Genomic DNA, 26,585 nt, shown 5'->3' with positions numbered 1-26,585 from the left:
TTCCTTTGAATGAGTAAATGGACATTAAGGAGAATTGAAAACCTGATCTTAACAGCTGCTACATTGTTGTTGTTGTATTTTTTTTTTCATTTTGAGAATATTGCTTCCAACAAATTATGTGCACAGATCAATGCGTTAAGTTGTTATTGTGACTCTCCCAGTGTCTAATAGATAGAGATACACATGGCAACATACAGTAGATGTTAACATTCCCAGCAGCAGAAAGCAATCGCTTCAGCGGTACAGAGGCAATTATATAGTATATTGGGCCCCAAAATAATTAGCTCTGCACATCACCACTTTCAAAAAGTTTCACTTTACATTCTGTACAAACTTTGTACAGTGTCTGTTACAGTGCAATGATAAGAAGTTCCCCAGGAGGAGGGGTAAAAATAACATCAAAATGCAAGGAAACATAGTTATTGTATATTGCTAATCCAGTCCTCCACACCGCAGAGTTCAGCTCCGGTCCCAATATCATCCAACCAACTAAGTGCTTCTGTTTCAGTTTTTCTTTTCTTTTTTGGGGGGTGGGGGGGGGGGGCAGACAAAGGGCACCTCAACTCATGTTGCACCCCCCCCCCCCACACACACACACTCCCTACACGTCATTGGATCCCTGGCTGGTGCAGGAGGAGAAGCTGTCGTACAGGGAGTCGCTGAGGGAGCCCGTGGGGTCCGCTCCGGGCTTGCAGGAAAAGGTTGGCGAGGAGGAGGAGGGGGGCGGAGGCTCCTCCGCCCTGCAGGAGTCATCCGCGCTCGTCCGCGTGACGCCGTGGTGGTGGCTGAGGTCGCCCCTGCGCCCCGGGCCCGTGTCGGGATACAGGCCCCCGCTGCCACTGCCACTGCTCCCTCCACCAGAGCCACCGTGGTTCAGCTTGTTCAGGGACTCCAGGGAGATGCTCAGGGAGCCGCGTGGCTGGACGTTACCGTCCGACGTCTTGTCCAGTGGAATCTCTTTCTGTGTAGGGAGAAGAAGACGGACACATGAGCAGGAGAGCAAATTCATCTTACTCGCGTTGGAAAGGAAGCGCGGTGTGGCCTCGCTCGGTTCGGTGAGTTATTTGACTCGAGTCATAATGAAGAAACTGTAGGAGCAGAAATCTCACTTGCATTGTAGTTAATCACTTTCAACCTGGTGTCCTATTTTGGGCATGTCATTATAGGTGAACATTTTAAAAGATTTCCAAAGAATAAAAAAAAACGTTGCAACTATTTTTGCGTGACACCATTGTACGACATAGTATACAATAGGGCTCAAGTGGTTTTAAGATGTGATGTAATACTCAGTCACGTCCACATGAGCTACTTTGATTTGTTCCTTTCTCCCCTGTTTGTTCCTCTATATGCCGTTCAAATCCAGATGAGAGCCTTTTGATGAGTCCCAGATGCATCGCCAATTCCCTTCTCACAACACACAACATCACTCATCTCTTCTGCAATGTTCTGTTAAGTGTGATAGCGCACGAGAGCACTCTGTGTTAAGATTGCTGTCACACTCAAGGGCCAGCAGTAAGTGCTATCCAGTTAGCAAAGGAGCCGTGCCTTGAACGTGATAGCGCACGTTTTCTATTCAGCCAGGTAATTAATTGCATTCACCTGGTGCCCTAGATCTAAATTAGAGGCTGATTAGATGACTACAATGAAAACCAGTAGTGCACTGGATCCCCGGAGCACTGCTGAAAACTCTACAGGCATTATTGTGGTTTAGAATAATAGGTCTAAAAAGGAACATTTTGAGTCATTTCAGTTCTAAAGCGCTCCCAAATACCGGAAGGCAGCTCTGACAGATAATATATTAGTGTCACAAACATGGGAGGCTGATGGAAAGTTATCTGTGAAAGCCAGAATGTACAACCATATTTTTTTCCTTTTAGGATGATTGTTTGGCTACTTCTTTATGTCCCCAGGATAGTGTAGACCAGAGAGACAGGGACGCAACCGGGCAGATGCAGGAGGCTGCTCATGCAATACTGGTGACCAATTTGGACGCACTAACCAGTTAGTTACTGGCACATTTATGACGATTATTTATCACTATTACAACCATTTTAAAATAATTTACAACCATTTATTAATTATTTTGGACTATTAAAACAATTTATGAACACTGTTTATGACTATCAAAACCAATTCTGAGTATTGTTTATGACTACCAAAACATGACTTGTTTATACACCACAGCGTATGTTTATTATTTATGATTATTACAACCATTTATGACTATTATGTATGACTACGTATGACATTATTAGTTATGACAATACAACCATTTATTAATATTATCTATGACTATTACAACCATTTATGAATATTATGTTGGATTCTCATGTTCTCAGCGCTTCACTTTAAGATTCTGTTTCAGTCAGGCACACTCTTATTCCTGCTCCAGGGTCCTAAAAGGTCTTGACCGGTGTGTCGCCCCCCAAGGACAGGCTTTTTGCTATCTTCAGTTGGGATTTCATTATCTGAGTGTTGGCCTTTCAAGGGCACACACCCCATGGACACTAAACAGTGAACTGAGTCCACCACAGAATGATAGAATTTGAGAAGACAAACCAGATGGCATTCTGCCTTTCCTCATTTACAAACCTATTTAATTCAAATGAACCCCAGAGTCATGTGGTATGCAATAGCTACGGCAAATAAAAAAATGAAAGTCTAACTAAAATAAAACTTTTTAGCCATAGTCTACCCGCTATTTGAATAAACGTTCTGTTATGCCATTTGTATTGCCAATTTTGCAAAGCCAATAATTGTCACATTCAGCAGTAAACACAATTCCGAGGCAAACTGCATCTCCTTTCTTTCTTTACAACTCAGTCTAGACTATAACCATTTCTAATGGAGTGCTGTCAAGTGTACGCCAGAGAATACATTTAGAGACGTGCAGGCCGCAAGGTGGGACCCTCCAACTCGACATCAATTAGCACTGCGCGCCCATTCACAACTCTCTCAGTACCTAGAACCACATGCAGCAAATCCAATCACTAATACAAAAGTCTAACAGCATTAGCAAGACACACAGTGATTACTGTGGCTGAAAAAGACGGGGTCTAATAAGGGCTTGGCTTCCCTGTGCATCTCTGACGTCACGTTGATGATGTCATGTTCATGATGTCATATCTTGCCCAAATGTGGGATGGTGGATCTGATATTATGTATTCAGAACATCCTATATTAAAATTGCCATAAGGGAGGACGTCACGCTCATGTCACCATGACTCAGCCATAACCATATAAAGAGTTCCCAATGCAGCTACGCCCAGTGGAGTGTGTTGTCATCAGGGATCTCCATATATGGGCATAAAGGGACAAGGACTGACAGATACAGAGTTCTCCATAATGGGCATGGGCATATCAGTTGGATCAGCGGTGCGATCGATGTAGGTGAAAATATTCACACAATACAAATTATTCACAAAATGTGAAAAGTATTTGCCGATTGACTTCCTTAGACAGACAGACAGACAGACAGACAGACAGACAGACAGACAGACAGACAGATGTACGTACATACATATACGTACATACGTACGTACATACATACATACATACATACATACGTACATACATACATACAGTCCTATAGATGGCTCGTCTCTTAGCGCCACACCGTAAAAAGAAATAAAAAAACATATCTGTCAGTTTTAAAATGCAGTACCGCAAAAGATTTTCCTTATCGCTTCAAAAAAGGTTTACTTTTATGTAATCTAAATAAAACACAGTATTATCCTTGGAATCCAGTTTCATTCTTCATACTTGTCATCACTTTTAACTTCCTTATCGGCAACCCTTACAATAAAATGTAGCCATTTCTTTGTATACAAGATAAGTGTTAACCTCCATTTATTTTCCATTTGCAGAATAATGGGAAATATACTGTATATTTCTTCCATTCTATTATTTTGTATGAAACCTCTCTAAGTATAAAAACTAAAGCATGATTTATACTTTAGTTGCGCTCCGGTGTCCTGCACTGAAAACAGAAGATCTACAAGCTCACAACACGTCGTGCTGTGACGTGTTGTGAGCTTGCAGATTGGCTATTCTCTGTGCCTGGCAACCAAGTACAAATCAGACATAAGAGTAAAAAAGTGAAACGCAGTTATTGTGTGGGGCAGCTGAGGACAGGGTGGTGTGTTCTTGTGTGTGTGTGTGCGACGGGTCGTTAGACTCAGCGGGGATGTGCAACGTGATGGGGCTCAGCGATCAGAGAAAGCTGTGTGATGGTGGATAACAGCCATCAGGCTCGGGGCTTCCTCCACCAGCGGCTCCTTTAGCCCATTGAAGCCGGGAAAGCATCTGTGTCATTTTAGATTTGAACCACTTTAACTATTATTTTATACTTTGGCTATTCAAAAATAGCAGATATACAAGCTTGTAGATCTGCTATTTAAAAAAATCTATGCTTCTGGGGGTCCCTGGAACAACATATTTTGAGATGGGGCTCCGTGGCCAAATACATATAATTTTGGGGGCACCACTGATATAGAAACATTACATAAGTATTTTCAGAAAACTGTTAGGCTTCAGAGGACATTTGTAGAATCGGCCTCAGGTCTTGACGGGTTAGAGAAGTAAAGAGGAGAGGGAGGGCCCCAGCTGTCTTATCTCTGATTGGATTTGATTGGGAGAAACACAATTACCGGCCGATCGAAGCTCCCCTCCGCGGGTCCCCTGTACCACCCGCAGGCCACCACCGCGGCCCAAATAATGGCAGAACGATGAACATTGGCTGCACACGGCGCCGGGTCACACTCACTGCAGACTCTGTTTTTCGGACATCACGTAGGCGTGCCAACCAACCTGGACCCCCCCCCCCCGCAACAACCACAGTGCTTTTCCACACAAGCACAGAGAAAGCGCCAAAATTGTTCTGTCTGTCTGTCTGTCATTATTTTCTCAATAGTGCATCATTACAGCATTACTTTTGTTTCTGTTAATGAGAGGGTAGAAAGGAAGTGTGTTCAGAAAGTCCTGTGAAAACCTGTTCACACACCAGGTCAGATTGGGCAGAAACGTTCCATAGCGAAGTGTTGTTATGAATGGGAAGGGCATGGGCAACTTCTTTTCATACATTAATATATATTTTTTTTTTATTGTTCTGGATACCAAAAGAGAGGCTGAAACTTTGCATACTGAATGCTGACGTCATAGTACAGACGTCATAGTACGGATGCCTTAGACTGGGTTCCAAGAGATGGCAAATTTACAAAAATCCCCCCAAAAACTTGAATGCGCCAAAACTTTTGATCTACTGTATAAGCTCATAACGCAGACTACGACGTTTTCGGTGCGCAACACAGCATGCGGTGATCAAGCCCATTATTTCATTTCACACTTTTCCTTCCCATGTACACTACACCTATTAGTTCAAACAGTTTCTTAAATTTGATTTGACTTTTATATTATAACAATGTATTTTGATACATTCAAAAAAGGGACAATACATTGTTTTAAACATTTTAAAACATTTCCCTATGGACCACCTGTAAGTATGCCATGGACCACAGGTTTGGAAACAGAGGGATAGAGGTTGCGGCTCAAAGGGAGCTCATATTCTTACTGTTGATATTTACTTTCTACTGTGCTGCAGCTATTATCTTTTTTTATTGTTGTTATCCAGTATGCCTTATTTGAAATGACATATCAGCTGAACAATTCCCTCTTTCTATACATGTCATTATGACTCCGGGAGAGAGGCGGTGCGTTTCCGAGCCTAGGGAGATGCTACGCACATCGACACGACGTGACCGCCACGCCAAGCCTATAGAAGGATCTCGAATGACCTTGGCACACCCGAGTCCAAGGTCACGAATGCACCGTCTAATGTTGTTCTCCACCCGGTCAGAGAAGTCTCATCCAATCGAGAAGGAGATAAATAGAAGGAGGCTGGGAGGGAAGGAAGAGATAGATAGAATGAATGAAAGATGAGGAAATAATTTGAGAGGGGGCTGGAGGAAACAAGACAGGATCCAGAGACACGAAGGAAAGAATGTGTTTTTGCAACAAAAAGGGGGGCAAGGCAAGGAGGAACACGCAATGAAAGAAAGCAAGAGGGAGTGACACAGAGAGAAAATAGAAAGAAACAAAGAGGTACAAACAGACAGCGAGAGAGAGGAGAAGAAAGAGGGAGGAGAGGAGAAAAGAGAGCGAGCGCGTGTTGTTTCGGCAGGGCCTGTCAGGTGATGTCAGGATGATGAATGAGGGGCCGGTACCGGGCCACGAGGGGCCCCGATGGGAGCCACCGAGCTTTACATCACTCCCCTGAGTGTTTGTGAAAGGTTATTAACCCATTAAGACCTGGAACTGTGACATTTTTTTATTTGAGCTAAAAAGCATTATTTTACACTTTGGGCTATTCAAAAATAGCAGATCTACAAGCTCATAGCGCGGCACCGAGTGCCGCGCTACGAGCTTGCAGATCTGCTATTTTTGAAAAATCGTGAAAATGTGTGCAAATCTTTGAATATATATATTTTTAAAGCGAACATTTTTAACTCAAATCGTTGCTTCTGGGGGGTCCCTGGAACAAAATATTTTGATGGGGGTCCGCGGCCAAATACATAGAATTTTGGGGGTCCTTGACATGAACAAGATTCAGCACCACTGATATAGAAACATTCGTTTTTCAGAATACTGTTGAGATTTAGGAGACATGTAGAATCGGCTTCAGGTCTCAATGGGTTAAAGGCACTGACATCCAAACCACCAAACTTCTCCAACTACAGTCTCCCGACCAGATACACACCTCCCCCCCCCACACACACACACACACACGCACGCACAGACGGGATGACTGCTGAGCGGGTTTGGACACGTACTGTCAGGGGTGAGGAGGTGGACGCTCTAGAAGGATTGACTTTTTATGAGGAATAATGTGGGGTAAAGCGGGTCGATCGAGGGTCGTTCATCATTGCGGAGAGATCGGGGTTTTTGATTGAGGTGCCCATGACAATAAATATCGGACTGTTGCCACAAAAGCAAAGGAATGCCTATTTCTGACATAGAGGCACACCTGTGTTTTATTTCAACAGCAATCAAGCCAAAGGCAATAAAGTTTCATGTTCGATTCTACCTTCACATTAACTAAAAGAAATTACTTTTAGGGTGTGTGGCGGTCAATTCAAAGTCAGGACTCAGGAGCCATTTCCAAACTTTCTAACGTTCCGCGTCATTGACAGGAATGGACAAATTGAGAGTACATCGGTGAGGAGACGAACAAAACGATGCTTTGTTATCGTCCGTGACTTGCTTGAGTGCCACGTCTAATGGAGCTGTCGTGCGTGCAGGTTGGTTGCACGGCGTCCCCGTTCAATATCTTACCTTTACACTGTGACGCGGATCTAAACACAAACAGTAGAGGTCTCGCTATCCCTGCAACATGTGGGCACTGAACTTTGGTTCTCGATAACCAGCCGCCGTTTTATTTTCGTCAATGAAAATAAACAAGGCACTTTTTAAAAATCCCTGGGGTTAATTTGAAGTTTAGTTTCCTTATTAACCACTTGAATCCCAGCGTCCCTATTCTGAGGGGAATGTTCCAACCAAGTGCAGTTGCAACTCAGGACCGTTTTACTAAGTATAGAGGGTTTAAGAGGGTTTAAGTGGTTAAAGTAACAGGAATTGACTTAGATTTTACTGTGTGGAGAAAAGCTCTGTCTTCTACACAGGCAATGCGGCTCGCTAGGAGGGTACGGTTGCTGGAGCGGATAGTTCTACTGAAATTAATCTAAAATGATATTTATTGTGCAGATAAAAGCTGGAACACTGAGCATAATACAAACACTTTAAAAACGCTATGAGGTGATTTGTGAGTCATTTTCATTTTTTTGATTTTTTCAAGCGAGAGAGCGTAGGTGTGTATGCCTCTACAAAGACCCAAGAGAACCACTCTTTTCTCATAAGAACAGGTCAAGGACACAGAATATTTGTGTGTGTGTGCATGTGTCTGTTTTTCTCTCTCTCTCTCTCACACACACACACGCACACGCACACGCGCACACGCACACGCACACGCACACACACACACACACACACACACACACACGCACACGCACACGCACACGCACACGCACACGCACACACACACACACGCGCACACACACACACGCACACGCACACACGCACACACTCAGGCAATGCTGCTTGGAAGTTGTGTTGAGTCAGATCTTATTTCAGAATATGGATTTTTGTGTCATGGTGGGTGTCGGGGCGGTAACGGAGCAAGTGAGGAGCGCTTGGCTGCCTGAGACACTATTCCACCAAGCCAGGACTGGCCAGGAGGCCATTTCATGGTCTCTGATCCTCATTTGTCATTCAGGGGAGTTAAATACTGGTAGGCAAATACGGCCTGACATGAGAGCATGAACCGATCGAAAGCAATTAGGCAGCTTCATATGAAAAAGGCAAAAAAAGCAAACACAAACAAATAAACCCGACAACCTACTCTTTGGGAATAGGAAACTAAGTTTTTGGGGGGTCGGGTGAATTTCGTTCAAGCCTCACGTACAAAGGGAGATAGAGTTCTTTCTTCTTAACAAAGCATATATTTAATGCCCATGTGTTTGCATTTTACAACTTTTCTCTCTTTCTTAAGCGCCCCAGCCTACTTGACATTTCAAACAACCGCACAAAGCCTCACCCGGGAACAGTGTGCAAGCAGAGAGGTTGTTTTTATTCTTCAACAATCACTGGAGGATATGCAGGGCTGTGCAGTGCACACACAGCCTACAGTATGCAGTATGCAGACTGGCTCTGGAATCAGTCCAGCGTGACTCTTCCAGAACAAAATGGGCAGAGTGGAGAGTGGTTTCGAAGGTAATAAGTTCAACAGTAACTCATGCATACCGTGGGTCTATTTAACGTCAGGACGTGTCAACAGCACTTGTGTGCGAAGGCTTATAAGCCTATAGCGTTGACATTATTGAGACTCCATTTGTCATTAAGAGGTTATTTGAATATCCAGAGTACTAAGTGATGTCTCTTACTCGCACAAGAGACTGTGATATTCAGCCTCATTTTTATTTATTTTTTGAGCATGTACCCTACACTGTATTTATATTTAATATTGCTGTTTTGTTCTCACATTTTTCCATTGTTTCTTTCTCTATTCTGATGACTATATTTTGTAAATGCAAATCATTGGGAGCTTGTATAGAAAATAATTTCACAGACTCTTTTACACTTGTAAATTTGGGATGTGACAATAAACTTCAAGTTCAAGTTGATTACAATCTTAAAACAGGCATTATTAAACAGATAAGAATCTATCACAAATAATGATCAATGAGACCTTGACCTCTACTGCTGTCAACTAGCACATTCGGCCCATAACAACCCAGTGTGATCTAAGGCCCTAATTATATTTGGTTGCACATAATGTTGCATACCCAAAATAGCAGATCTACAATCTCACAACGCTTCACCATGTGACACGTTGTGAGCTTGTAGATCTGCTATGTTCGATGCGCGACACTGGCGCGACTAAGTATAAATATCAGGCCTAAAATGTCCATGCAGACACTATCTAAATCTCCCGTCAGCACCAAATTCCAAGCATTCTGAGCTGAAACTATCACTGGTGATATAAAATGCAATAAAAGCCAGTGTTCCTGTGGTGGGTTATCTCTTTTCATCAGGCCCACCTTTGTAGTCCGTTAATGCCAGCCGTGCTGATTCTGCTACCGTGCATTAAACTTGGAAGCCCATGAAATAATGAATAAAATGGTGAATGGTGCATTTATATAGTGCCTTTCTCCAAAGCGCTTTACAATATGTATACAATACATTCCCCCGTGTCACATTGATGGTGGAGGAAACCATGCAAGGCACCAACCTGCTCATCAGGAGCGGTTAGGGTTAAATCGATATTTCACTTTCAAATAAAATAAACATAAAAAATATGTATAAAAAATAAATGAAAAAAGTAATGGAAAAATCACTGCCCCCTCACACATTATAATGTCCTTCTAATGCGCGGGCGGGGCCGTGATTTTTTTATTGTTTTATTTTTATTTTTTTATGTTTATTTTATTTGAAAGTGAAATATCCCTTTAAGTGTCTTGCTCATGCACACTTACACACGCAGCCAGGAGGATTTGGGGATTGCACCAGGAATCTTCCGATTCCAAAGAAGCCACTCCACCACCTGAGCCAGTGCTGTCTCCATGAATTACGCTGCCGATACCCACTGAGTCAGTGAAAAATACTCACGCTGAGTCGGTCTCCCGCTTTGCCGTCCAGCGGCGACTCTTTGTGCAAGAGGTTGTACTGGGAGATCCTCCTGCTGTCCTTCTCCATGTGGGAGAACATATCATGTTGGTAGTAGTCCATGATGGACAGGGCCTTCTCCACACTGCTCCTCTTTAATGTCTCCTCCTCATTGTGGTCAACTGGAGAGGGAGAAGTTTTTTTTATTATTTATCACTGAGGATATTACAGTATATAAATCACACAGACATGCAATTGAAAGGTTTCGTAAAAAACAAACAAACAAAAAAACTCCGAGCAGTGCTGTCAGAATACAGATTATTCGACTGTTACCATAATTACCCATCAATTCTATGCAATCATTCTCCACTGGCCTGCACAATAAAGAAGAGGTGCTCTAAAGTACAGTTTAAAAAGACATAACCACCCTTTCATAATAGGCGAACATTTGGGGAAAATAGCAGATCTACAAGGTCCAAAAGCAATGCGTTGCGTTGAGCTTGTAGATCGGCTATTTTTGGAGAAGAGATTTGGTGTAGAGGGGAAAAAGGATGGAGGCAAGTTAAATGTACGCCGGCCATCATTTTGTAAGTGTCGATGTCAGATATCGTCACTTTATGTCCAAAACTCTCACTTTTCATGTAATGGAAAAAAGAAACTGTTTTCCAATTGATACAATGTAGTTATTATTTAACCACAGACACGCTTAACCCCTTTCACTTTCAAGAATTCTCAGAAGTAGCTAAATTAGCATATCTACAAGCGTGTTGTGAGCTTGTAGATCGGCTACATTATTCGCTACTTTTGTGTGACACTGTATGACGAGGTGGGGTAATAATTGACCCAAAAAAACATGAAATATGGAGATACAAGGTTTCTGTCCGACAGCAACGATACATTGCTTAGGAAGGTGAGCAGAAAAGTTCACATATGTCCCAGAGAAAAAGTGATGCTGACCTGAGTTGCTCTTCTTGGGTTGGTGGATCAGAGTTTTCTGCGGCGAGCCGAGAGTGCTCTCGCTGCTCTCAGCCTCAGTGTCTGAGTCGCTGCTGCTTCCCGGGTACGTGCACACTCTCAGGGTTCTGTCCTGTTCACAGAGAAAGGTAAAGGGTCACATAAGAACACAAACATTAACCCGTTTAGACCTGAAACCGATTCTACAAATGTCTTCTAAATCCCAACAGTTTTCTAAAAAACGTATGTTGCTACTGTATATCAGTGGTTCTCAAACTTTTTCATAATTGTCAAGGACCCCCCAAATTATATGTATTTGGCCGCGGACCCCTCCCCCCCATCTTAAAATGTTTTGTTCCAGGGACCCCCCAAAGATTCGAGTTAAAAATGTTCGGTTTAAAAGAATATATATGTCACAGGGTGAATGGAGATCCAGGGTGATTGAAGACAGAGCGCTCGTTTTTAGGCACGGGGCTCCTTCGGGGCGAGGCGGGGCTTTTCGAGACAGGGTTTATTAGCGAGGCTCGCGAGGAGGAGGAGGAGGACGGCGCTGCGAGGCGGGGGGTTATTACGCGAGGCTCGCGAGGAAGAGGAGCCTCCTCCTCGCGTTTTAAACCGTCCCGTCCTCTCCTTCTCTCCTTCTCCTCCTCCTCCGAGGAGGAGAAGGAGAGCGCGGAGAGGCGGGGCTTTGATGCGCCGACGGAGACCTGTCTTTTGTTGTTCCCCCCCACATAGCAACCAGGAAGCTAAGCTAGGGGAACCATAATATCTATGAGGGGAACGCTGAACACGCGTTCACACGCACGGCGCGCCGACTTAGTGGAGCTTGAGGCCGAGGAAGCGCGCCCTCGCGCCTCCAGGCGCGAGTGCCCGCGGTGACCGGCCGACGCTCCACTAGTCGACTCAGCGCCGTTTGATTTGTAAACCGATAGGGACAGAATAGTTCTTTTCATGGATCACTGTGTGTGTGTGTGTGTGTGTGTGTGTGTGTGTGTGTGTGTGTGTGTGTGTGTGTGTGTGTGTGTCAGGGAGAAACTAAAACAAAAGCCAGCAGAACACAATAAAAGTATCTTAACAGTCCATTGAAAGCATGAGCGCGTGTGCGTGCGCGCGCATGTGTGTGTGTGTGTGTGTGTGACTGTGTGTGTGTGGGTGGTCACGGCCATATGTGCTTGTGCACAAGCCTGGCTTGTGGCTCCCTCTAGTGTTTCTTCTACAGAATTGCTGGGTGGGTAAAAACGAGCGAGCCTTCTTCAATCACCCTGGTTCTCCATTCACCCTGTAACATATACAATGACCAGAGAGCTGCACTCTCACATTCTTTCCAGCAATGTTGTGTTTGACATTAAACTCTTACCCTGGGTAAATCGTGGTCCTTGGTTTTTGCCGTTCTCTCAATGGCTTTCTCTTGGGCTTCCATGGAAGAAGAGTTGGTGCTGCGTGGTTCACTCTGACTCAGTCTCTTTGACCTGATCACATCTATTCAATAGAGAGAAGAGAAATCATGTGAGGAACAGTGTGTAACTCATATTGTACAGACACACATACAGCAGACACGTTTGCGTGCGTGAGCGCACACACACACACGCACGCACGCACGCATGCACGCACATGCACACACACACACACACACACACACACACACACACACACACACACACACACACACACACACACACACACACACACACACACACACACACACACACACACACTATAATATACAGTAGAACAGTACTGTAATTCTCGAAGTGAAGCAGAGCTCTAGGAGGTCCCCAGCTAGATGAGGAACAGTTTAAACACTTAAGCCCTAGTTTATATTTCAAGCTCATAACGCATCGCATTGCAACGCCTTGTGAGCTTGAAAAAAGCTTGACATGTCTTCTCTTCTCCTGGCACAAAATATTTTCAAATGGGGCTCCACGGCCTGATACAGTACTGTCAAAAAAGTTTGAGAACCACTGCAGTAGAATGTGATGTGCGGCAAAAATCGTATGATATCACTAGAATGGTCTGAGAAATAAACAATCTGCAAAAAGCTGTCTTTGTGTAGTTTATTTAAAGCTTGCAAGGATGCCCGTTGCTTTCAGCTCAGCCGTCAATGGAAAATTCCCAATGAAATGACAGACAGGAAAATATCGTAACACAAATTTGCAAAGATGACGAACTAACTTATACTATGACAGACAGATGAGCCATCTAACAGACCACTCTGTGTTCTATTAGTCACTAATAGAACACCACACTTGCACATCTTGCGCACTTGCCCCCTCCATACGCCCTCCGCACAGCTATTAATCTGCGTATGAGAAATGGCAGAGTTGTGTGATATTCAAATCTCTCAAACATTAATGTCATCCACCCGCGGTTGTTTGCAGCTACAGTATGACTCTTGGCAAACCACAAACAACAGATTTCTGCTGTCGCCCCCCAAAATGACTAAGTACTCGCTGACAGCCTACTGCACTATTGTACATGGACTTAATTGTCTCTTTTAACAGTTGTATATATATATATATATATATATATATACAAGTCAACAGTATACTAGAGTACTTAGTCAACACGTTGTCCTTAGGTATCGTCCCGAGTATGATGTACATTAAGAGAGAAATGGCTGCTGTAGTGTGAGTACGGTCACCGGCAGCCATCACTCTCGATGCTCCTGTGAACACAGACGCAGGCTAATGTCCTTGGAGATGTGATCTCTCATCTCTGCGTACTGCTGTGTGTCTCTAATAAGTCATCAGATTGCCTCCCACCCACCACCATTCTGCTGCTGTGTGCTGCGTGCTGAGCGCAGGGGTTAAAGGCACTTTATGATTGCAGGGTTTAAAGGCGCTTTATGATCTATGAATACGCTGACCTGCTCTTTTAATTGCATTGGCTCCAGTGCTTATCCCTAAAGGGCTACGGTGCACGTGCAATTCACATGCAATTGTATCATAATTTATGAAACTAAAGGACAGGATCGGCTATCTATCAGAAAAGAGCGGTTTTGTCCAGGCTAATGTAACAGCAATACATCTGAATCACACAGTAGCTTTTGGATTTACTAAATCACGATATGAACCGGGTTTATTTAATGTATTCATTTATTTTTTGGGGTCAATGCTTCAACATTTTGTAAGTTTTTTATTTTTTAAATAGCGAAAATAGCTATCTATAAGCTCACAACGCGTAGCAATGCGACACATTGTCATTGGCTTGTATACTGGGCTATTTTTGCCGTGCAAAGTTGTTAAACAACATTTTACATGGTGCCATTTTATGTCCACTGAAAGATGATAGTCTCCTACTTACAGTGGCAGCAACTGCACAGTTGAAGCGCAACACAAACGACAAATTAATTTATTCCAAAACAAAACTCTACAACAGTTTGTTCAGCAATCAGCATGGAAAATATTATAAAAGAAAAAAAAAGATAATGTATTTCAATTTGCAGGGTGGATTTGTGGAGTGGTTTAGATGGAGCACTCACTATTATTTATTGAGAATTTGCTATACAGTATCTGTTTACTGTCCATGTATTGGTTATTCTCGTTTAGTTTATGTTTATTTATTTAGTTAAAAATTATGAAAAATGACTTCAGAGCAGAGACAACCCACTACAGTAAATACATTATTCAACAACCTTGAGAGGAGAAGACAGTTTACAGCTATCAATGAAAACACTATAAACTGCAGAGCATAAACGGCTTCTTAGACAAACCAATACAGGTAAAATAAAATAGAGTGCAGCAAGATTTTACCCATTTACTAATTACTTACTTCCTAATGACCCCATGAGGTGAAATTTGATATGTGGACTCGAAGAGATGTTTTTATGGCGTGGCTCCTAGGGGGGCGAGCCATGTAAAACCGTAGTTCTAAACATAATTGACAGAGTGGGCTACAAGGGGGTCCCCAGCTAAATGATTGGTATTTAGGAACCAAAGAGACCCATACAGGGTTGTAACTCTCAGAGCTAAATTAACACTGAGGATTTTACAGTGTAGATTTGGGTCCAAGAGATTGGACCATATCAAATGGGGGTCTGTGGCCTAATGCATATAAAATTGGGTGTCCTTGAAACTAAAAAGGTTGAAAGGTTGAGAATCACTGGTCTAGACGAGGGTGTGTGTGTGTGTGTGTGTGTGTGCATGCCAATCTGTCTGTCTGTCTGTCTGTCTGTCTGTCTGTCTGTCTGAACCTATTTGTATTATTTGTGTATGAAAATGTTTTAGCGCAGGACTTACCTGTAGTGGTGGGTTTGGGAAGGCGGCTCTGGCTGCTGAGGGTCACCGTGGGATCGGACAGGGAGTGACCCAAGGTACCAGGGAGGCAAGGCAAGCGACTTTTGGGGAGGGAAGGCACTTTCACATCGGGCGGTGTGGTTGGGTGGAGGTGGGGTTGGTGGCGGTGGGGAGAGGCGGCGAGGGAGGGGACATCCCGGCCGGGCTCGCCGGTGACCCCGGAGATCCGGCCGGGACTAGACTCGGATTTGGGGACGTGCCGACTGCCGGCGCGGGTGACGGAGTCGGGGAGGGGAAAGGTGCCGATGCCGCTGTCCAGGGTCCTCATCTGACAGCCGGAGCCTAGAGGGGGGCGATAGGGGTGGTGGGAGGGGGTAGGGGGGACGGGGTGGGTGGGTTGGTACACGGAGGTGAGAGGTGTGTGATGATGGCCCAGGAAAAGCAAGGCGGAGGAATAATCAACGTGGGAAATCTAAAGATGGTGGGGTGTGTGTGTGTGTGTGTGTGGGTGTGGGTGTGGGTGTGTGTGTGTGTGTGTGTGTGTGTGTGTGTGTGTGTGTGTGTGTGTGTGTGTGTGTGTGTGTCATGGTCACATGCAGCGGAAGGGGTGGTGGGTAAACATGACGTCTAGAGTAGGGGTCAATTACATCACACAGGCGAGAGAGAAGGAGACAAGGAATAATGTCATATTGATGACAACATATTTATGAAGTCGGTCTTGTAAATATGAATAGCAAAATTAGCCCATCTGTGATGTGACACGTTGTGAGCTTACCTTGTAGATCTGCTAATTAGGCTATTTTTGAAAATGTTTTAAATATATTTTTAAATATTTGGACAATGTTTGAACATGCCCATACTGTAGGAACAACACAGCATAAATAAATACAATATATAAGTGATACCATATTAATGTGATCTGACACATTCCTGCTGAGGCTATTGATTTCACTTTTCATTTTTGTTTCATTTGTTCCAAAATGCACCGTTGAGCTGCAGGCTTAAGGACACTCCAGAAAGTGGAATTGAGTCGTAAAACAAGAGACAAAATACAGCGAGAGGCAACAGATGGAGTCCATTTAAAATACACAGTTTGCAGAGTCTTGACTTGGGGTGGAACAGATGGATTGCCTTTCAGCGCAATCCAAATCCTTGTAAGTGTGAATGATAATGACCGGCCTGTGCTACGCACTGAGCTAATTACCAACTCTACAAACTTTGACTAAGGTACAGGATTCGGGTGGAAAAAAAGGACCCATTCCATTTCTTCATTCTTCAATGGAAACAAGCTATTGTTTGTGTGTTGCTGCAGAGTTAAGCCTTGTATTGTGCTCCACTGCGGACCCTCTCACAGACAGCCCTGCATGGAGCGGGGCGCTCCGATGCATTCTGCGTTTGGCCTTGGAAGAGATGAATCCTTTTCAAGGTGTCGGTTCTTTTGCAGGATAATATGATGGAGAGATGATATTGTGTCCAGCAGAAAACCCTGCCAAGTAAAGAACGTGATATAGAGCCTCGCAGGTATACTGGAGCACCTGTTTTTATTTTTTATTTATTTTCAAAGGGTGGGTCGATTTCATCAATCTCGTCTCATCCCTGTAGTGCCGTCTTCCCTGGACAGAGAGACAACAAAGAAATGCTCCTCGTGAGCATTTCCCCCCAGCAAATCAAAGTGTTTTGCTCTATGGAATAATAAGCATTGTCTTTTCCACACCCAAAATGATTCACGTACAGTAGCTTCCAGAACAAAAAGGGCACAGCGAGGGCAACCATTGAAAAAAAAAATCTATTTATTTATGAAGCCAAAGGCGTAAATATTATCCTGGATGCAACGTTCAAAGAACTCATGTACTTCATCCAAGGGGAGAAGTTCTGTTTACTGGGAACATTTCATAATGAATGATATTTGTACTTGAGAAGCTGCAGCACAATGTGGAGAGACGTGTTATTCTGCTTCCAACAAACCTACAGTACATTGCAACCGATTCACCTCCAGATGTCAAGGCACTTAGGCAGTGCCGAGATGAGAACTGCCAGCAACGTTATTCTCGCAAGTTCTTTAGATTTCGGAAAATATTGGGTAATAAATAAGCAACCTTGACTGTCTCAGTCTCCACAGAGTCAGTGTGTTTGTCGCAAAGCCGACACAAGAGATTGCATAACAAGCCCCACAGTGATTCTACCCGCAGGCAATTTTCATGTCTGTGTGTAAGACATCCAGTGTTTTGAGAGAGAAAAACAATTCCACCCTACAAAGTTAGACTCAATCTATCATTGCAGTAGACACACACATGAGTTCAGCTAAAATCAAATTGTTAACTTGGTTTATATGTGCCCTCCTGAAATGTAAATCTGGTGATGCCTTCTTCCCCAATATAAGCTGGCATTGATGACTGAAGAATTTGTACTATCATCTCCAGAATGCTTCATTAACCACTTAAACCCTACCTCTACATCTTTTTCCCCTCTACACAAAATCTCTTCGCCGATCATAGCCCTTCTAGTTTAGTAAATTTTTTCGTCTATTTTCGTTGAATGTTCGCCCCCAGAATAGGGATGTTAGGGTTATTGTGGCTAAAAATGGAAAGCATTTATTCTATGAATGCGGATCCTTAATGTCTTTTTTTTGTAGACCCATAGAACTAAACACTAGACATGTCTAGTCATAATAAGGTATGTCATGTTATGTTATACCGGTATTATGACTATTCATGATAACAAGGTATGTTATGTTTGTGTCTATGGTTTCTTAATGAGAACAAGTTAATAACTGGGTTTAACTAATCTATATCCAACTGTACCCTGAGTGTATTAAAGGTATTGATAGAATTAATGTATGGCTTACATTGCTCCCATATATAAACCATGCTACATGGCTTGGGAAAGCATTAGGGCAATGCACAGCTAGACGATAAGTAATCACAGCTGAAACCTTTATGAGACATTTAATTCATATAGAGTAGATGTGCTTAGCTGGCAGAATATAAAATGCCATATAGTTAATTAGAATAGAGAAACGATTAAGCATAGATCTGGCCCCGGTCCACCACAGGAGTTCATTTTCATGCTGCTTGGAGACTGGCCTGTGTCAAAACAATTTGGTGAAATAATTTGACGAGTGCGACTACACTGATAGTCAGTAATTTTCCTTTCACTGCGGAAGCAAGAAAGTTCAAGAAACTAACCCCTGGTAGTGAGAGAAAATGTTTCCACCAGCCCCAAACCCTACTTATGTAATGATAAAAAAATAAATTAATAAATAACTAAACAAATGGGTTACGCACTGGAGAACTTTATTGTTACTGCAGAGATGAAAAACCATCTCTGAGCGATGCGGTTGACAGCAAAGGCCTAAAATATTCCACTGAGTGGCAAGTCTGGGGCAATAAAGCATCCAGTCAACAGCCAATTATGCCAGCTTCCATTCTCCAGGCTGAACTGCAAACATCATTGTGTGTACGTTCGTAACACTACAGCAGCCAGTGATCATCATATTGTTAGCTATTATTTATTTTTCAGCCACATTGCCTGCAATTTATTCAAACGCTCAGACTCAAATTTGATGGTTTGACCCAGTGACACAGCAATCACTGACTAGGTTGTCAACACCCTGTATGTAGCTCCAGTCATTTCTCCACAGTTATGGTACTTAATTATTGCAAGGAACAAAATCTATTAAAGAACAGTTAAACCCTATACACTTCATTGATCGGAGTCTATACTAGGCCCCCTCCATTTTCCCCTCTACACCAAATATCTTCGCCGAAAATAGGCAATCTATAAGCTCACAAGTGTTACAACGTGCTGTCTGGTTATAGATAGGCAATTTTCGCAGAATGTTTGCTCCAGAATAGGGACACTATGGTTCAAGTGGTTAATAGTGTCTTAAAAGCCGCTTGAAAAGTAGCCATGTAGTCTGCATGAAGTACTATCACTCAAAGACAAAATTGTCTCTTAATGGTCAACAACAGTACACAGACCTACCTATCATGTGGTCTTGGTGAGTGGGGTCTGGGTCGAGAGCCTCTTCATTTTCAGCCCTCGGGTTGATCTTCTGAGTCATAATAATAGTCTGGAAGGCAAAATGACAAAGTTAAAAAATATTCCCCAACGGAAGTTCTATCGATTCCAATTTCGTCATTGTCATAGTAACAAAATTACCACTTTCGACTCAAATGTGCCTGGTACATGTGCGTGTCATTGACCAATCTGCATCCGGAGGTTTTAGAGTACGGAGCAATCTTCAGCGCAAAATTACAAAGGCAAAAGACCTATTATTTCTAGATATAGGCATTAAAAACAGTCCAGCACCATGCCGGTGGATTTTGCAGTGTCTTTGCAAAGCACACTTCACTGCAGTAACTCCTCTATGCTTGAAATTTAGTTTAAGTAATAACGTAATTGATGTACTCTGCTGTGCCTTTCTCAAATTGGTTTATAAAAAAGTGTTTTGATGGGGTTGATGTATTAGGCGCATGCAGCTTATGAGGCACCCTTCTTTTGTTGTATTTCTGAGGGTAGAAGACACAGGCAGGGCATTATAATGGCCTCTTTGTTAAATTGAGTGCTGTGTGATAAGAGCCGCTTCCATGCTATCGAGGTTCCACATCATGTGGATTAAGTTTCCTGCATACTGCAGCGAGGCTCTCTTCTTCTATTCTCATCTCCCATATTTCTCATTCTCTTCTGTTTTACTGTCCATCCACTACTGTTTCACCCTCCTTTTTACATGGCTCGCTTCCATTTGTTTGGTTTTTACCGTTAAGGGTAACTCCAAAAAGTAACATAAAGCCCTTTCACCCATCATGAAAAAAAAAAGAACGATTAAATTAATTTATAATACAACTTCCCATGATCCTAATGGTTTGTGGCATGGCCTAATGGTTAGGCAGCCTGCCATTGGCATATTGTGTAAAAGGCAATACGGTTATGGTTTAAACCATTTGGAAATAACAGTGTTAGCATGTGCAAATAATAACAAGCAGATTTTGAATTGAAGGCTGAGTCAGAACTCAGCTTAAATCAATACTGAACCTTCAGAGGGTGATACTGATAAGATGGTGTGTGTGTGTGTGTGTGTGTGTGTGTGTGTGTGTGTGTGTGTGTGTGTGTGTGTGTGTGTGTGTGTGTGTGTGTGTGTGTGTGTGTGTGTGTGTGTGTGTGTGTGTGTGTGTGTGTGTGCGCGCGTGTGTGTGTGTGTGTTAGTGAGAGAGAGAGTGTGGGTGTGTTTTCGTATGTATGAAACCATGTGGGCGTCTGCATGCATGTGTGCGTGCGTATGATTGAGAGTGAGTGTATGTATGTGTACACCCGTGCGCGAGCAGCGAGTAAGAAAACACAGTCAGAGAAAAACAAGCGCAGATGCATCCAGGGACCCCCGTAATAACTGGGACCAGACAGATGAAACCCTGCAGTGGTTCCATTAAGGCACTGTGCTGCCCTATACTCACCGCCGTATCAGTGCAGATCTCCATATCGCCTCTCATTTCAGTGTGCTTGGGAATGGAGATGGCGGCCAACGATGGGCCCAGGGAGTCGCCCTTCACAGCCGTCCTGTGAGGATGCAGAAGATTTGATCTGTTTTATGTCTCTGCAGTGACTTCCTCTTTTATCAAGAAAGTGAACCCTGCTGATACATTGCATTGACCCTCCCTCCTCTCTCACTCACAAAATATAAACATGCAGGCACACATACACTCAGTTACATGCACTCAGTTACATGTACACACACACGCACGCACATACAAGCGCACACACGCACACACACACACACACACACACACACACACACACACACACACACATACACATACATACATACGCGCACGTGCCTGCTAATAAACACAGAGATGCACCTGCATGCACGTACACTGGCATATAGGCAGGCAGACACATGGAATGTTAAACACTTTGCCGAGTTCCCTGGGCTCAGCCTTCAGCCACGTTGACAGATTATTGTCTGTAACTGCTCGCGATAAGAAATCTGCCAGTGGCGACTTGAAGTGGCCAATCAGTTCGTTGAAGGGTGTGAAGTGTTCCTGACTGAGAGGTACTTCAAGCGAGCCGACTGGTGTCTTGAGATTCTAGTCTACAAACAGCTGGCGACAAACGTCAAATTCTGACGGGTTTAGTCTTGAGACCATGTTGCAGACAGACAGCTGTGAGTACTGCTGTTGTTTATAGTTTAGCAAAGGTTCATGTTATATTTTGATAGCATAAACAGATGGGTAAGAGTGACATTTGGTGACATCGTTAAAATCCTTACAATGCGTCAAAATGTGTTATTCAGATTTCCACTAATAATCATAGAACTAAAGGATTCAGGTCAAAACTTGTCAAAGTTGGTCTTTAATAAATTGATTAATCAAATGTTTGTAAAAAAAATATATATATATATATACACTGACCTGCCAAGAAATTCCTTCATGAATTGGTCTTTACCAAAGTAGGCCGTAGTACACTGGATTTGATTGGCTATCTGGCCCATCTGGATGTTGCACTGGTCCATGATGGAGCTCAGCTTGTTGTTGGTCTCGGTCAGATTCTGCTCCTCATGGCTGTCTTTACACTGGTTGTCATTTTTCTTTTTGTCCTTCTTCTTGTCAGACTTTGCCTGCTTGCCGCCGAGCACAGATCCAATCTTCAGCTCTTTTTTCTCTTCCTTTCCCTTGGGGGAATCGGTTTTCTTAGCGTTCAGAGCCGGCAGCTTGCTCTTGCGAAGGCCGAACCAGTTGGCCAGTGAGGGGCCTGTCTTCTGCTTGGTCTCTGAGGCGGTGACCTTCTCCTGTTCTTGACATTTTTGCAGGTTCTCTTCAATTCCCATCATGACCTTCTCCTCAATGGTGCAGGCCGTCGGACTGAGGACTTTCTTTTCCTCAGTGTCTGGAACTTCGTTTGAGGAGCCCGTTTGGGCTTTGATGACCCAGCTCACATCTGGTTTACTGGGGCTTGTTGCTACATCAGCCAAAACTAGAGTCGCGTTTGGGTCATAAACATGAGAGGATGGAGACTGAAACTGTGGATAAGACGTGACCTTGGCTGGCTTTCGGGAGTTCTTCAAACCAATCCTGTCAGTAATGGGTAAGCTACGAGCTTCTTTTTGTGGCTGGGGGCTGATTACCTCCCCCTTCATCGTGCTTTGTGACCATTCCACTTTGGGCCCTGATTTAGACGTTCTATCAGGGAGGATACCATGGCTGTTGGACCCCGTCAAGCCTCCATAAAGGCTCAGCCGGTTCCTGGAACAATGGGCAGGGCTCTCAACAGACGCGACGCTGGGGACCTCCATCGAGCTTTGTCTCGACAGAGAATTCCCCCTCTCACCAGAGTTGGTGATAATCTGAGTTCGGATTTTTCCCGGCCCGTCTGGCACGCTGATGTTGGGTTTCTCCATGTAGTTGGTGCTGAAACTCTGGCTGCGGGCCTTTGCCCCGTTCATCCCCAGAGCCGGTTTCAGATGAGGTTTGGTGGTGACAGATATGGATCTAGAGAAAAGCTGGCTGCCCCTCTTCCCTATATCACAAACCTCCCCACCCTCCTCAAGCAACACAGCACTGTGTGCCTCCCCTTCCAGTGATCTACCCTGGACATCACCTTTCCCCTCCGTAATGGACGTCTTGGGTGATGAATCAATACTATACTCGGGTTGCAAGCTGTCACACTGGGTGGAAGCATTGAAAGTCACAGTTTCCTTGGACACTGAGTTGATATGGTCTTTCTCGTGTTTGCCTGGCACAGACTGGCTACTCTTATGTGCAGGGGGAGATTTCAAAAATGCTTTAAATCCCATAGGGATGCGAGTCTTTGAGGTTTTTTCTACAGCATTAGGGGACATCACAGCAGAGGTGGGCGGGCTGGCTACAGCCTGCTGAGTTACTAGCTTGCTATCCTGTGGCTCTATATTACACGGCGGCTGGTCCTGAAGTGATACAGGTAAACCAGTGGAGGTCTTATGTGTTGGCTGAATCCCATGTTCGTGGACTGACCCTCTCTTGCTCACAAATGAGCCCTGCAGCGAGGTGCCACGGAGGGCGCCATAGGGGGGAGGGCCATTCTTGGAGCCTTTAGGTGCATTTTCAGACTCCGGAGGACATCCTGAGGTTGCAGAGGAGAGGTAGTGTTTAACGGGCGTCCGCTTGTAAGTGCCTTTGCTCGGTGTGTGGGTCACGGCAGGGGATTTGGGAAGGTGCTGACCGGTCTTGTCAACCAGCTTTTGAGGTGCAAGGGCAGTCCCGTAACCTGCGTCAAAGTCCACAGAGTCATGGCCCTTGATGGGGAGCGTGGCTTGCATATTTGGTACAGGAGGTGGGTGGTAACTCGGGGGAGGTCCCCTCACAGTGGTCGGTGCAGATGTTTGAGCCACGCCCATTTTATGTGCTTGAGGTGACGCTTCATAGTTTGGTCTGATTAGTAAGGAGGTGGTGCGCCCCGGGGGCAGGGGGGGTGATGGGGACCTGAGTTTGTTTTTGCTGGTTTCACAGTGTTCGTCTCTGGTAGGTTGCTCAGTGCCGTTGTCGACATGCTCCAAATGCCTCCTGGAGAGCTGGGGTGAACCAGAAGTACCGCACTTGCTCCAGTCACTTTTGCTGGGGAGTTTGGCGTTCACCGCTTTGGGGCTCTGAACGCAGCTTCCCCCCGAGGGTTTGATGTACCTGGACAGTTTAACAGGAGGTGAAGAAGGGGATTTCTCCTGGCTTAAGTTCACTGTGTTGCCTGGTTCAGTGGAGGAACCTTTAGAAACTCTTAGCGGAGATGCTGTTGGCTTGTTCCGGCCAGGTATCTTTGAGCTGTTGGACTTGGAGTTGGTGGAGTCGCTGATGGGAGGGATAGGGTGGCCTTTATTAGCCCGGGTGCTCAGTGGTTTGATCAGTTTCTTTTGCGGCGTCAAATGCACCGATGTCTCCGCACTGCCTTCGGTACTATTGCTTGCTTTGTTAGCCTTACTCTGTTTACTCTGATATGCTGATGGCTTTTCTGGTGATTCAAGAACACGGCAGTTCCTCCCGTTGACTCCTTTTTGTCTGGTTGGCCTCTCTTGGGACACCAGTTGCGTGTAGTCAACCACTGCTTTGCTATTTGGAACGTCATTACGAGGCCCGGCACCGGTGGAAAGTGTCTGAGTGCTTAGTTCAATAGGCTGTCCTTCTGCATCAAATATTGCCAAGAGGCTCTCCTCAGACTTAGCAAACTGAGGAGAGCCCCTAATCAAGAAAGCCCCCCTGGGTTCCTTGATTAGGCTGAAAGGCCTAGGCCTCCCATCAGCAGACTGGGTCCGTCCTTGGTCTCTTCTCAAGCACTGGTGCACGAGCAGCTTGGTGGGGTCCCTAGACGGCCTCTTAGCATCGTTGTCCAGGTGTTCAGCCGCATGGCTGACGGATGGGCAGATGTCACCGGACACGAAGGCAGGCTCCACGGGGTCTTCCAGGTCTGACGAGTGGAGGGGAACCTCTGGGTCAGCAGGTTGTTGGACATGGTGGAGTTTGGTGGGTTTAGAGAAAGCCGAAGGCCGCCCTCCTACTCCCCCGGAGAGGAAGCTGCTGATGAAGCACATCAGCCTCTCGGGACGCTCTTTGGAGTCATAGGCGGGAGGAGGGCGCTTTGTATCAGTGCCACCTGTGCTGCTAACGTCACCCTCAGAACCATTGTCCTGCAGCCCCTCCCAGCTGCACAAACTGTCCGAGATGCTGCGCGAGAGCTTTGTCTGGCAAGAAGACCAGCTGTCTCTGCATGGGACGTTGTCTCTCTGACCGGCATGCGCCGCCGATTCATCGTCCGCGTCATCAGAGTCATAAGAGAATCTTTTGACGCCCAACCCTAAGGCGACAGCTCTGCCCACATACGGGGGCTTACAGACCCCTTTGCTGCTGCTCTTGATACCCAGTGAGTAGATGCCCTCGTTGGAGTTCATGCAGTCCTTTTCCCCCGACTTGGACACCCTGGAAGAGGCAGAGGAGCTCCTGTGTTTTCTCCTCTGGAGCTTCCGCAGGCCCTCCAGGATGTGGCTCTCCTTGGCTCTCCGTGTGGGCAGCTGCTCCTCAGAGGGGGCGCAGATGTTACTGGGGGCTGAAGAGCCCAGGCTCAGCCTCTTCTCCCACGTTAGAGAGGCCTAAAGGAAATGTGGAGAGAGAGAGGTTAAAGCTCTCAGAAGTCATTTTAATTGGAATTTGAATGTAATCTTGTTTATGCCTTTTTCCATTTCCATGTGTAGAACGGTAAATAAAGAAGGCTAGTATAGTTGATGATAGTATTAAGCAATGACACACACTAGTGATTTCACTCACGTCATTTACCATGGTAATGCAATAATTATGATGTTGTGGATGCAGAGCCATTCATGACATGCATAAAAGTGAACCACTTTATTTATTTATTTATTAAAATACATTATTAAAACAAATTATTCAAAAGATCTTCACACTGAATGAAAAAAAATGCTTTTATTCACGCTCTATTTGGTAGAGGAGGAAGTTGTGAGACTATTTTGCCAAGCTGTTGGTAACAATGGCCTGATGAAGACAGTAAACTATTAGATGAATCTATTTCCATATCAGTTAAAAATACATCATCCGTTCACCCCAATTATTATACTTCATCAACACGCATATTTTAAAAAAAATCATGGAGGATGTCTCTGCATTCGATTTTCAAGTTACCAGCTTGATGCCAAACATTCAGACAGGCATGCGTACCATTTTCCCACAGGAGCGTCCATCATTCCAGGTGTACGAGCCGCTGGAGTATTCACTGCAGGCACTTGACAGGGACAGCTCACTGCTGCTACAGCTGCTGCGCGGGTACACAGGCGCCGGCGCGGTCAGACTCGACTGGCTCAGACACTTGGCGGGGAGGTACGCCTTCCCGTTTGGCTGGACTTCCTGTGAGACATGTCAAAAGCAGGAGTTGATTTAGCCCCGTAGAACCAGATCCGTTCTGTAAATAAATATCCCACTCTCTCAATCGGGTTTGCGTCGACCCCCCCCCCCCCCCCCGCATCATCCTGTCCTGTCTGGGTTTGTTTTGCAATAATGACCGGCTCACTGTACATTATGCATGACATGTCATGCAATCAGAGAGTGAGTAATGAGTTTAGGGATGCTTATAACCACCCTAGTGGCCCTATTCTCTGCATGTCAGAATCGGTGAACACTCTGAAAATTTTGGCGAACACTCAGCAGAATAAGA

The 26,585-nt window shown here is 44.7% G+C and overlaps 1 protein-coding gene across 5 annotated transcripts in view; it reads right to left on the bottom strand.

Annotated features, from left to right (window-relative positions):
• Nucleotides 1-529: 529 nt before the first annotated feature.
• LOC308080917 (nck-associated protein 5-like) overlaps nucleotides 530-26,585 on the bottom strand; it is a 133,994-nt gene continuing 107,938 nt past the window's right edge. For all 5 annotated transcript variants that reach the window (XM_080423023.1, XM_080423019.1, XM_080423020.1 and 2 more), the window contains 9 exons: nucleotides 26,093-26,278; nucleotides 21,812-25,509; nucleotides 20,855-20,957; nucleotides 19,389-19,476; nucleotides 15,408-15,746; nucleotides 12,527-12,648; nucleotides 11,173-11,302; nucleotides 10,219-10,397; nucleotides 530-961 (listed from right to left, as the gene is read on the bottom strand). In XM_080423023.1, the coding sequence (XP_080279149.1) occupies nucleotides 602-961; nucleotides 10,219-10,397; nucleotides 11,173-11,302; nucleotides 12,527-12,648; nucleotides 15,408-15,746; nucleotides 19,389-19,476; nucleotides 20,855-20,957; nucleotides 21,812-25,509; nucleotides 26,093-26,278 (5,205 nt within the window). In that variant the 3' untranslated portion in view covers nucleotides 530-601. The remainder of the gene's footprint in view (nucleotides 962-10,218; nucleotides 10,398-11,172; nucleotides 11,303-12,526; nucleotides 12,649-15,407; nucleotides 15,747-19,388; nucleotides 19,477-20,854; nucleotides 20,958-21,811; nucleotides 25,510-26,092; nucleotides 26,279-26,585) is intronic.

Source organism: Gymnoscopelus braueri, assembly GCF_963280865.1.
Source record: "Gymnoscopelus braueri genome assembly, chromosome: 24".
NCBI lineage: Eukaryota > Metazoa > Chordata > Actinopteri > Myctophiformes > Myctophidae > Gymnoscopelus > Gymnoscopelus braueri.
The sequence above is the reverse complement of the archived record's forward strand: the minus strand, read 5'-3'. Positions and strand labels throughout refer to the sequence as shown.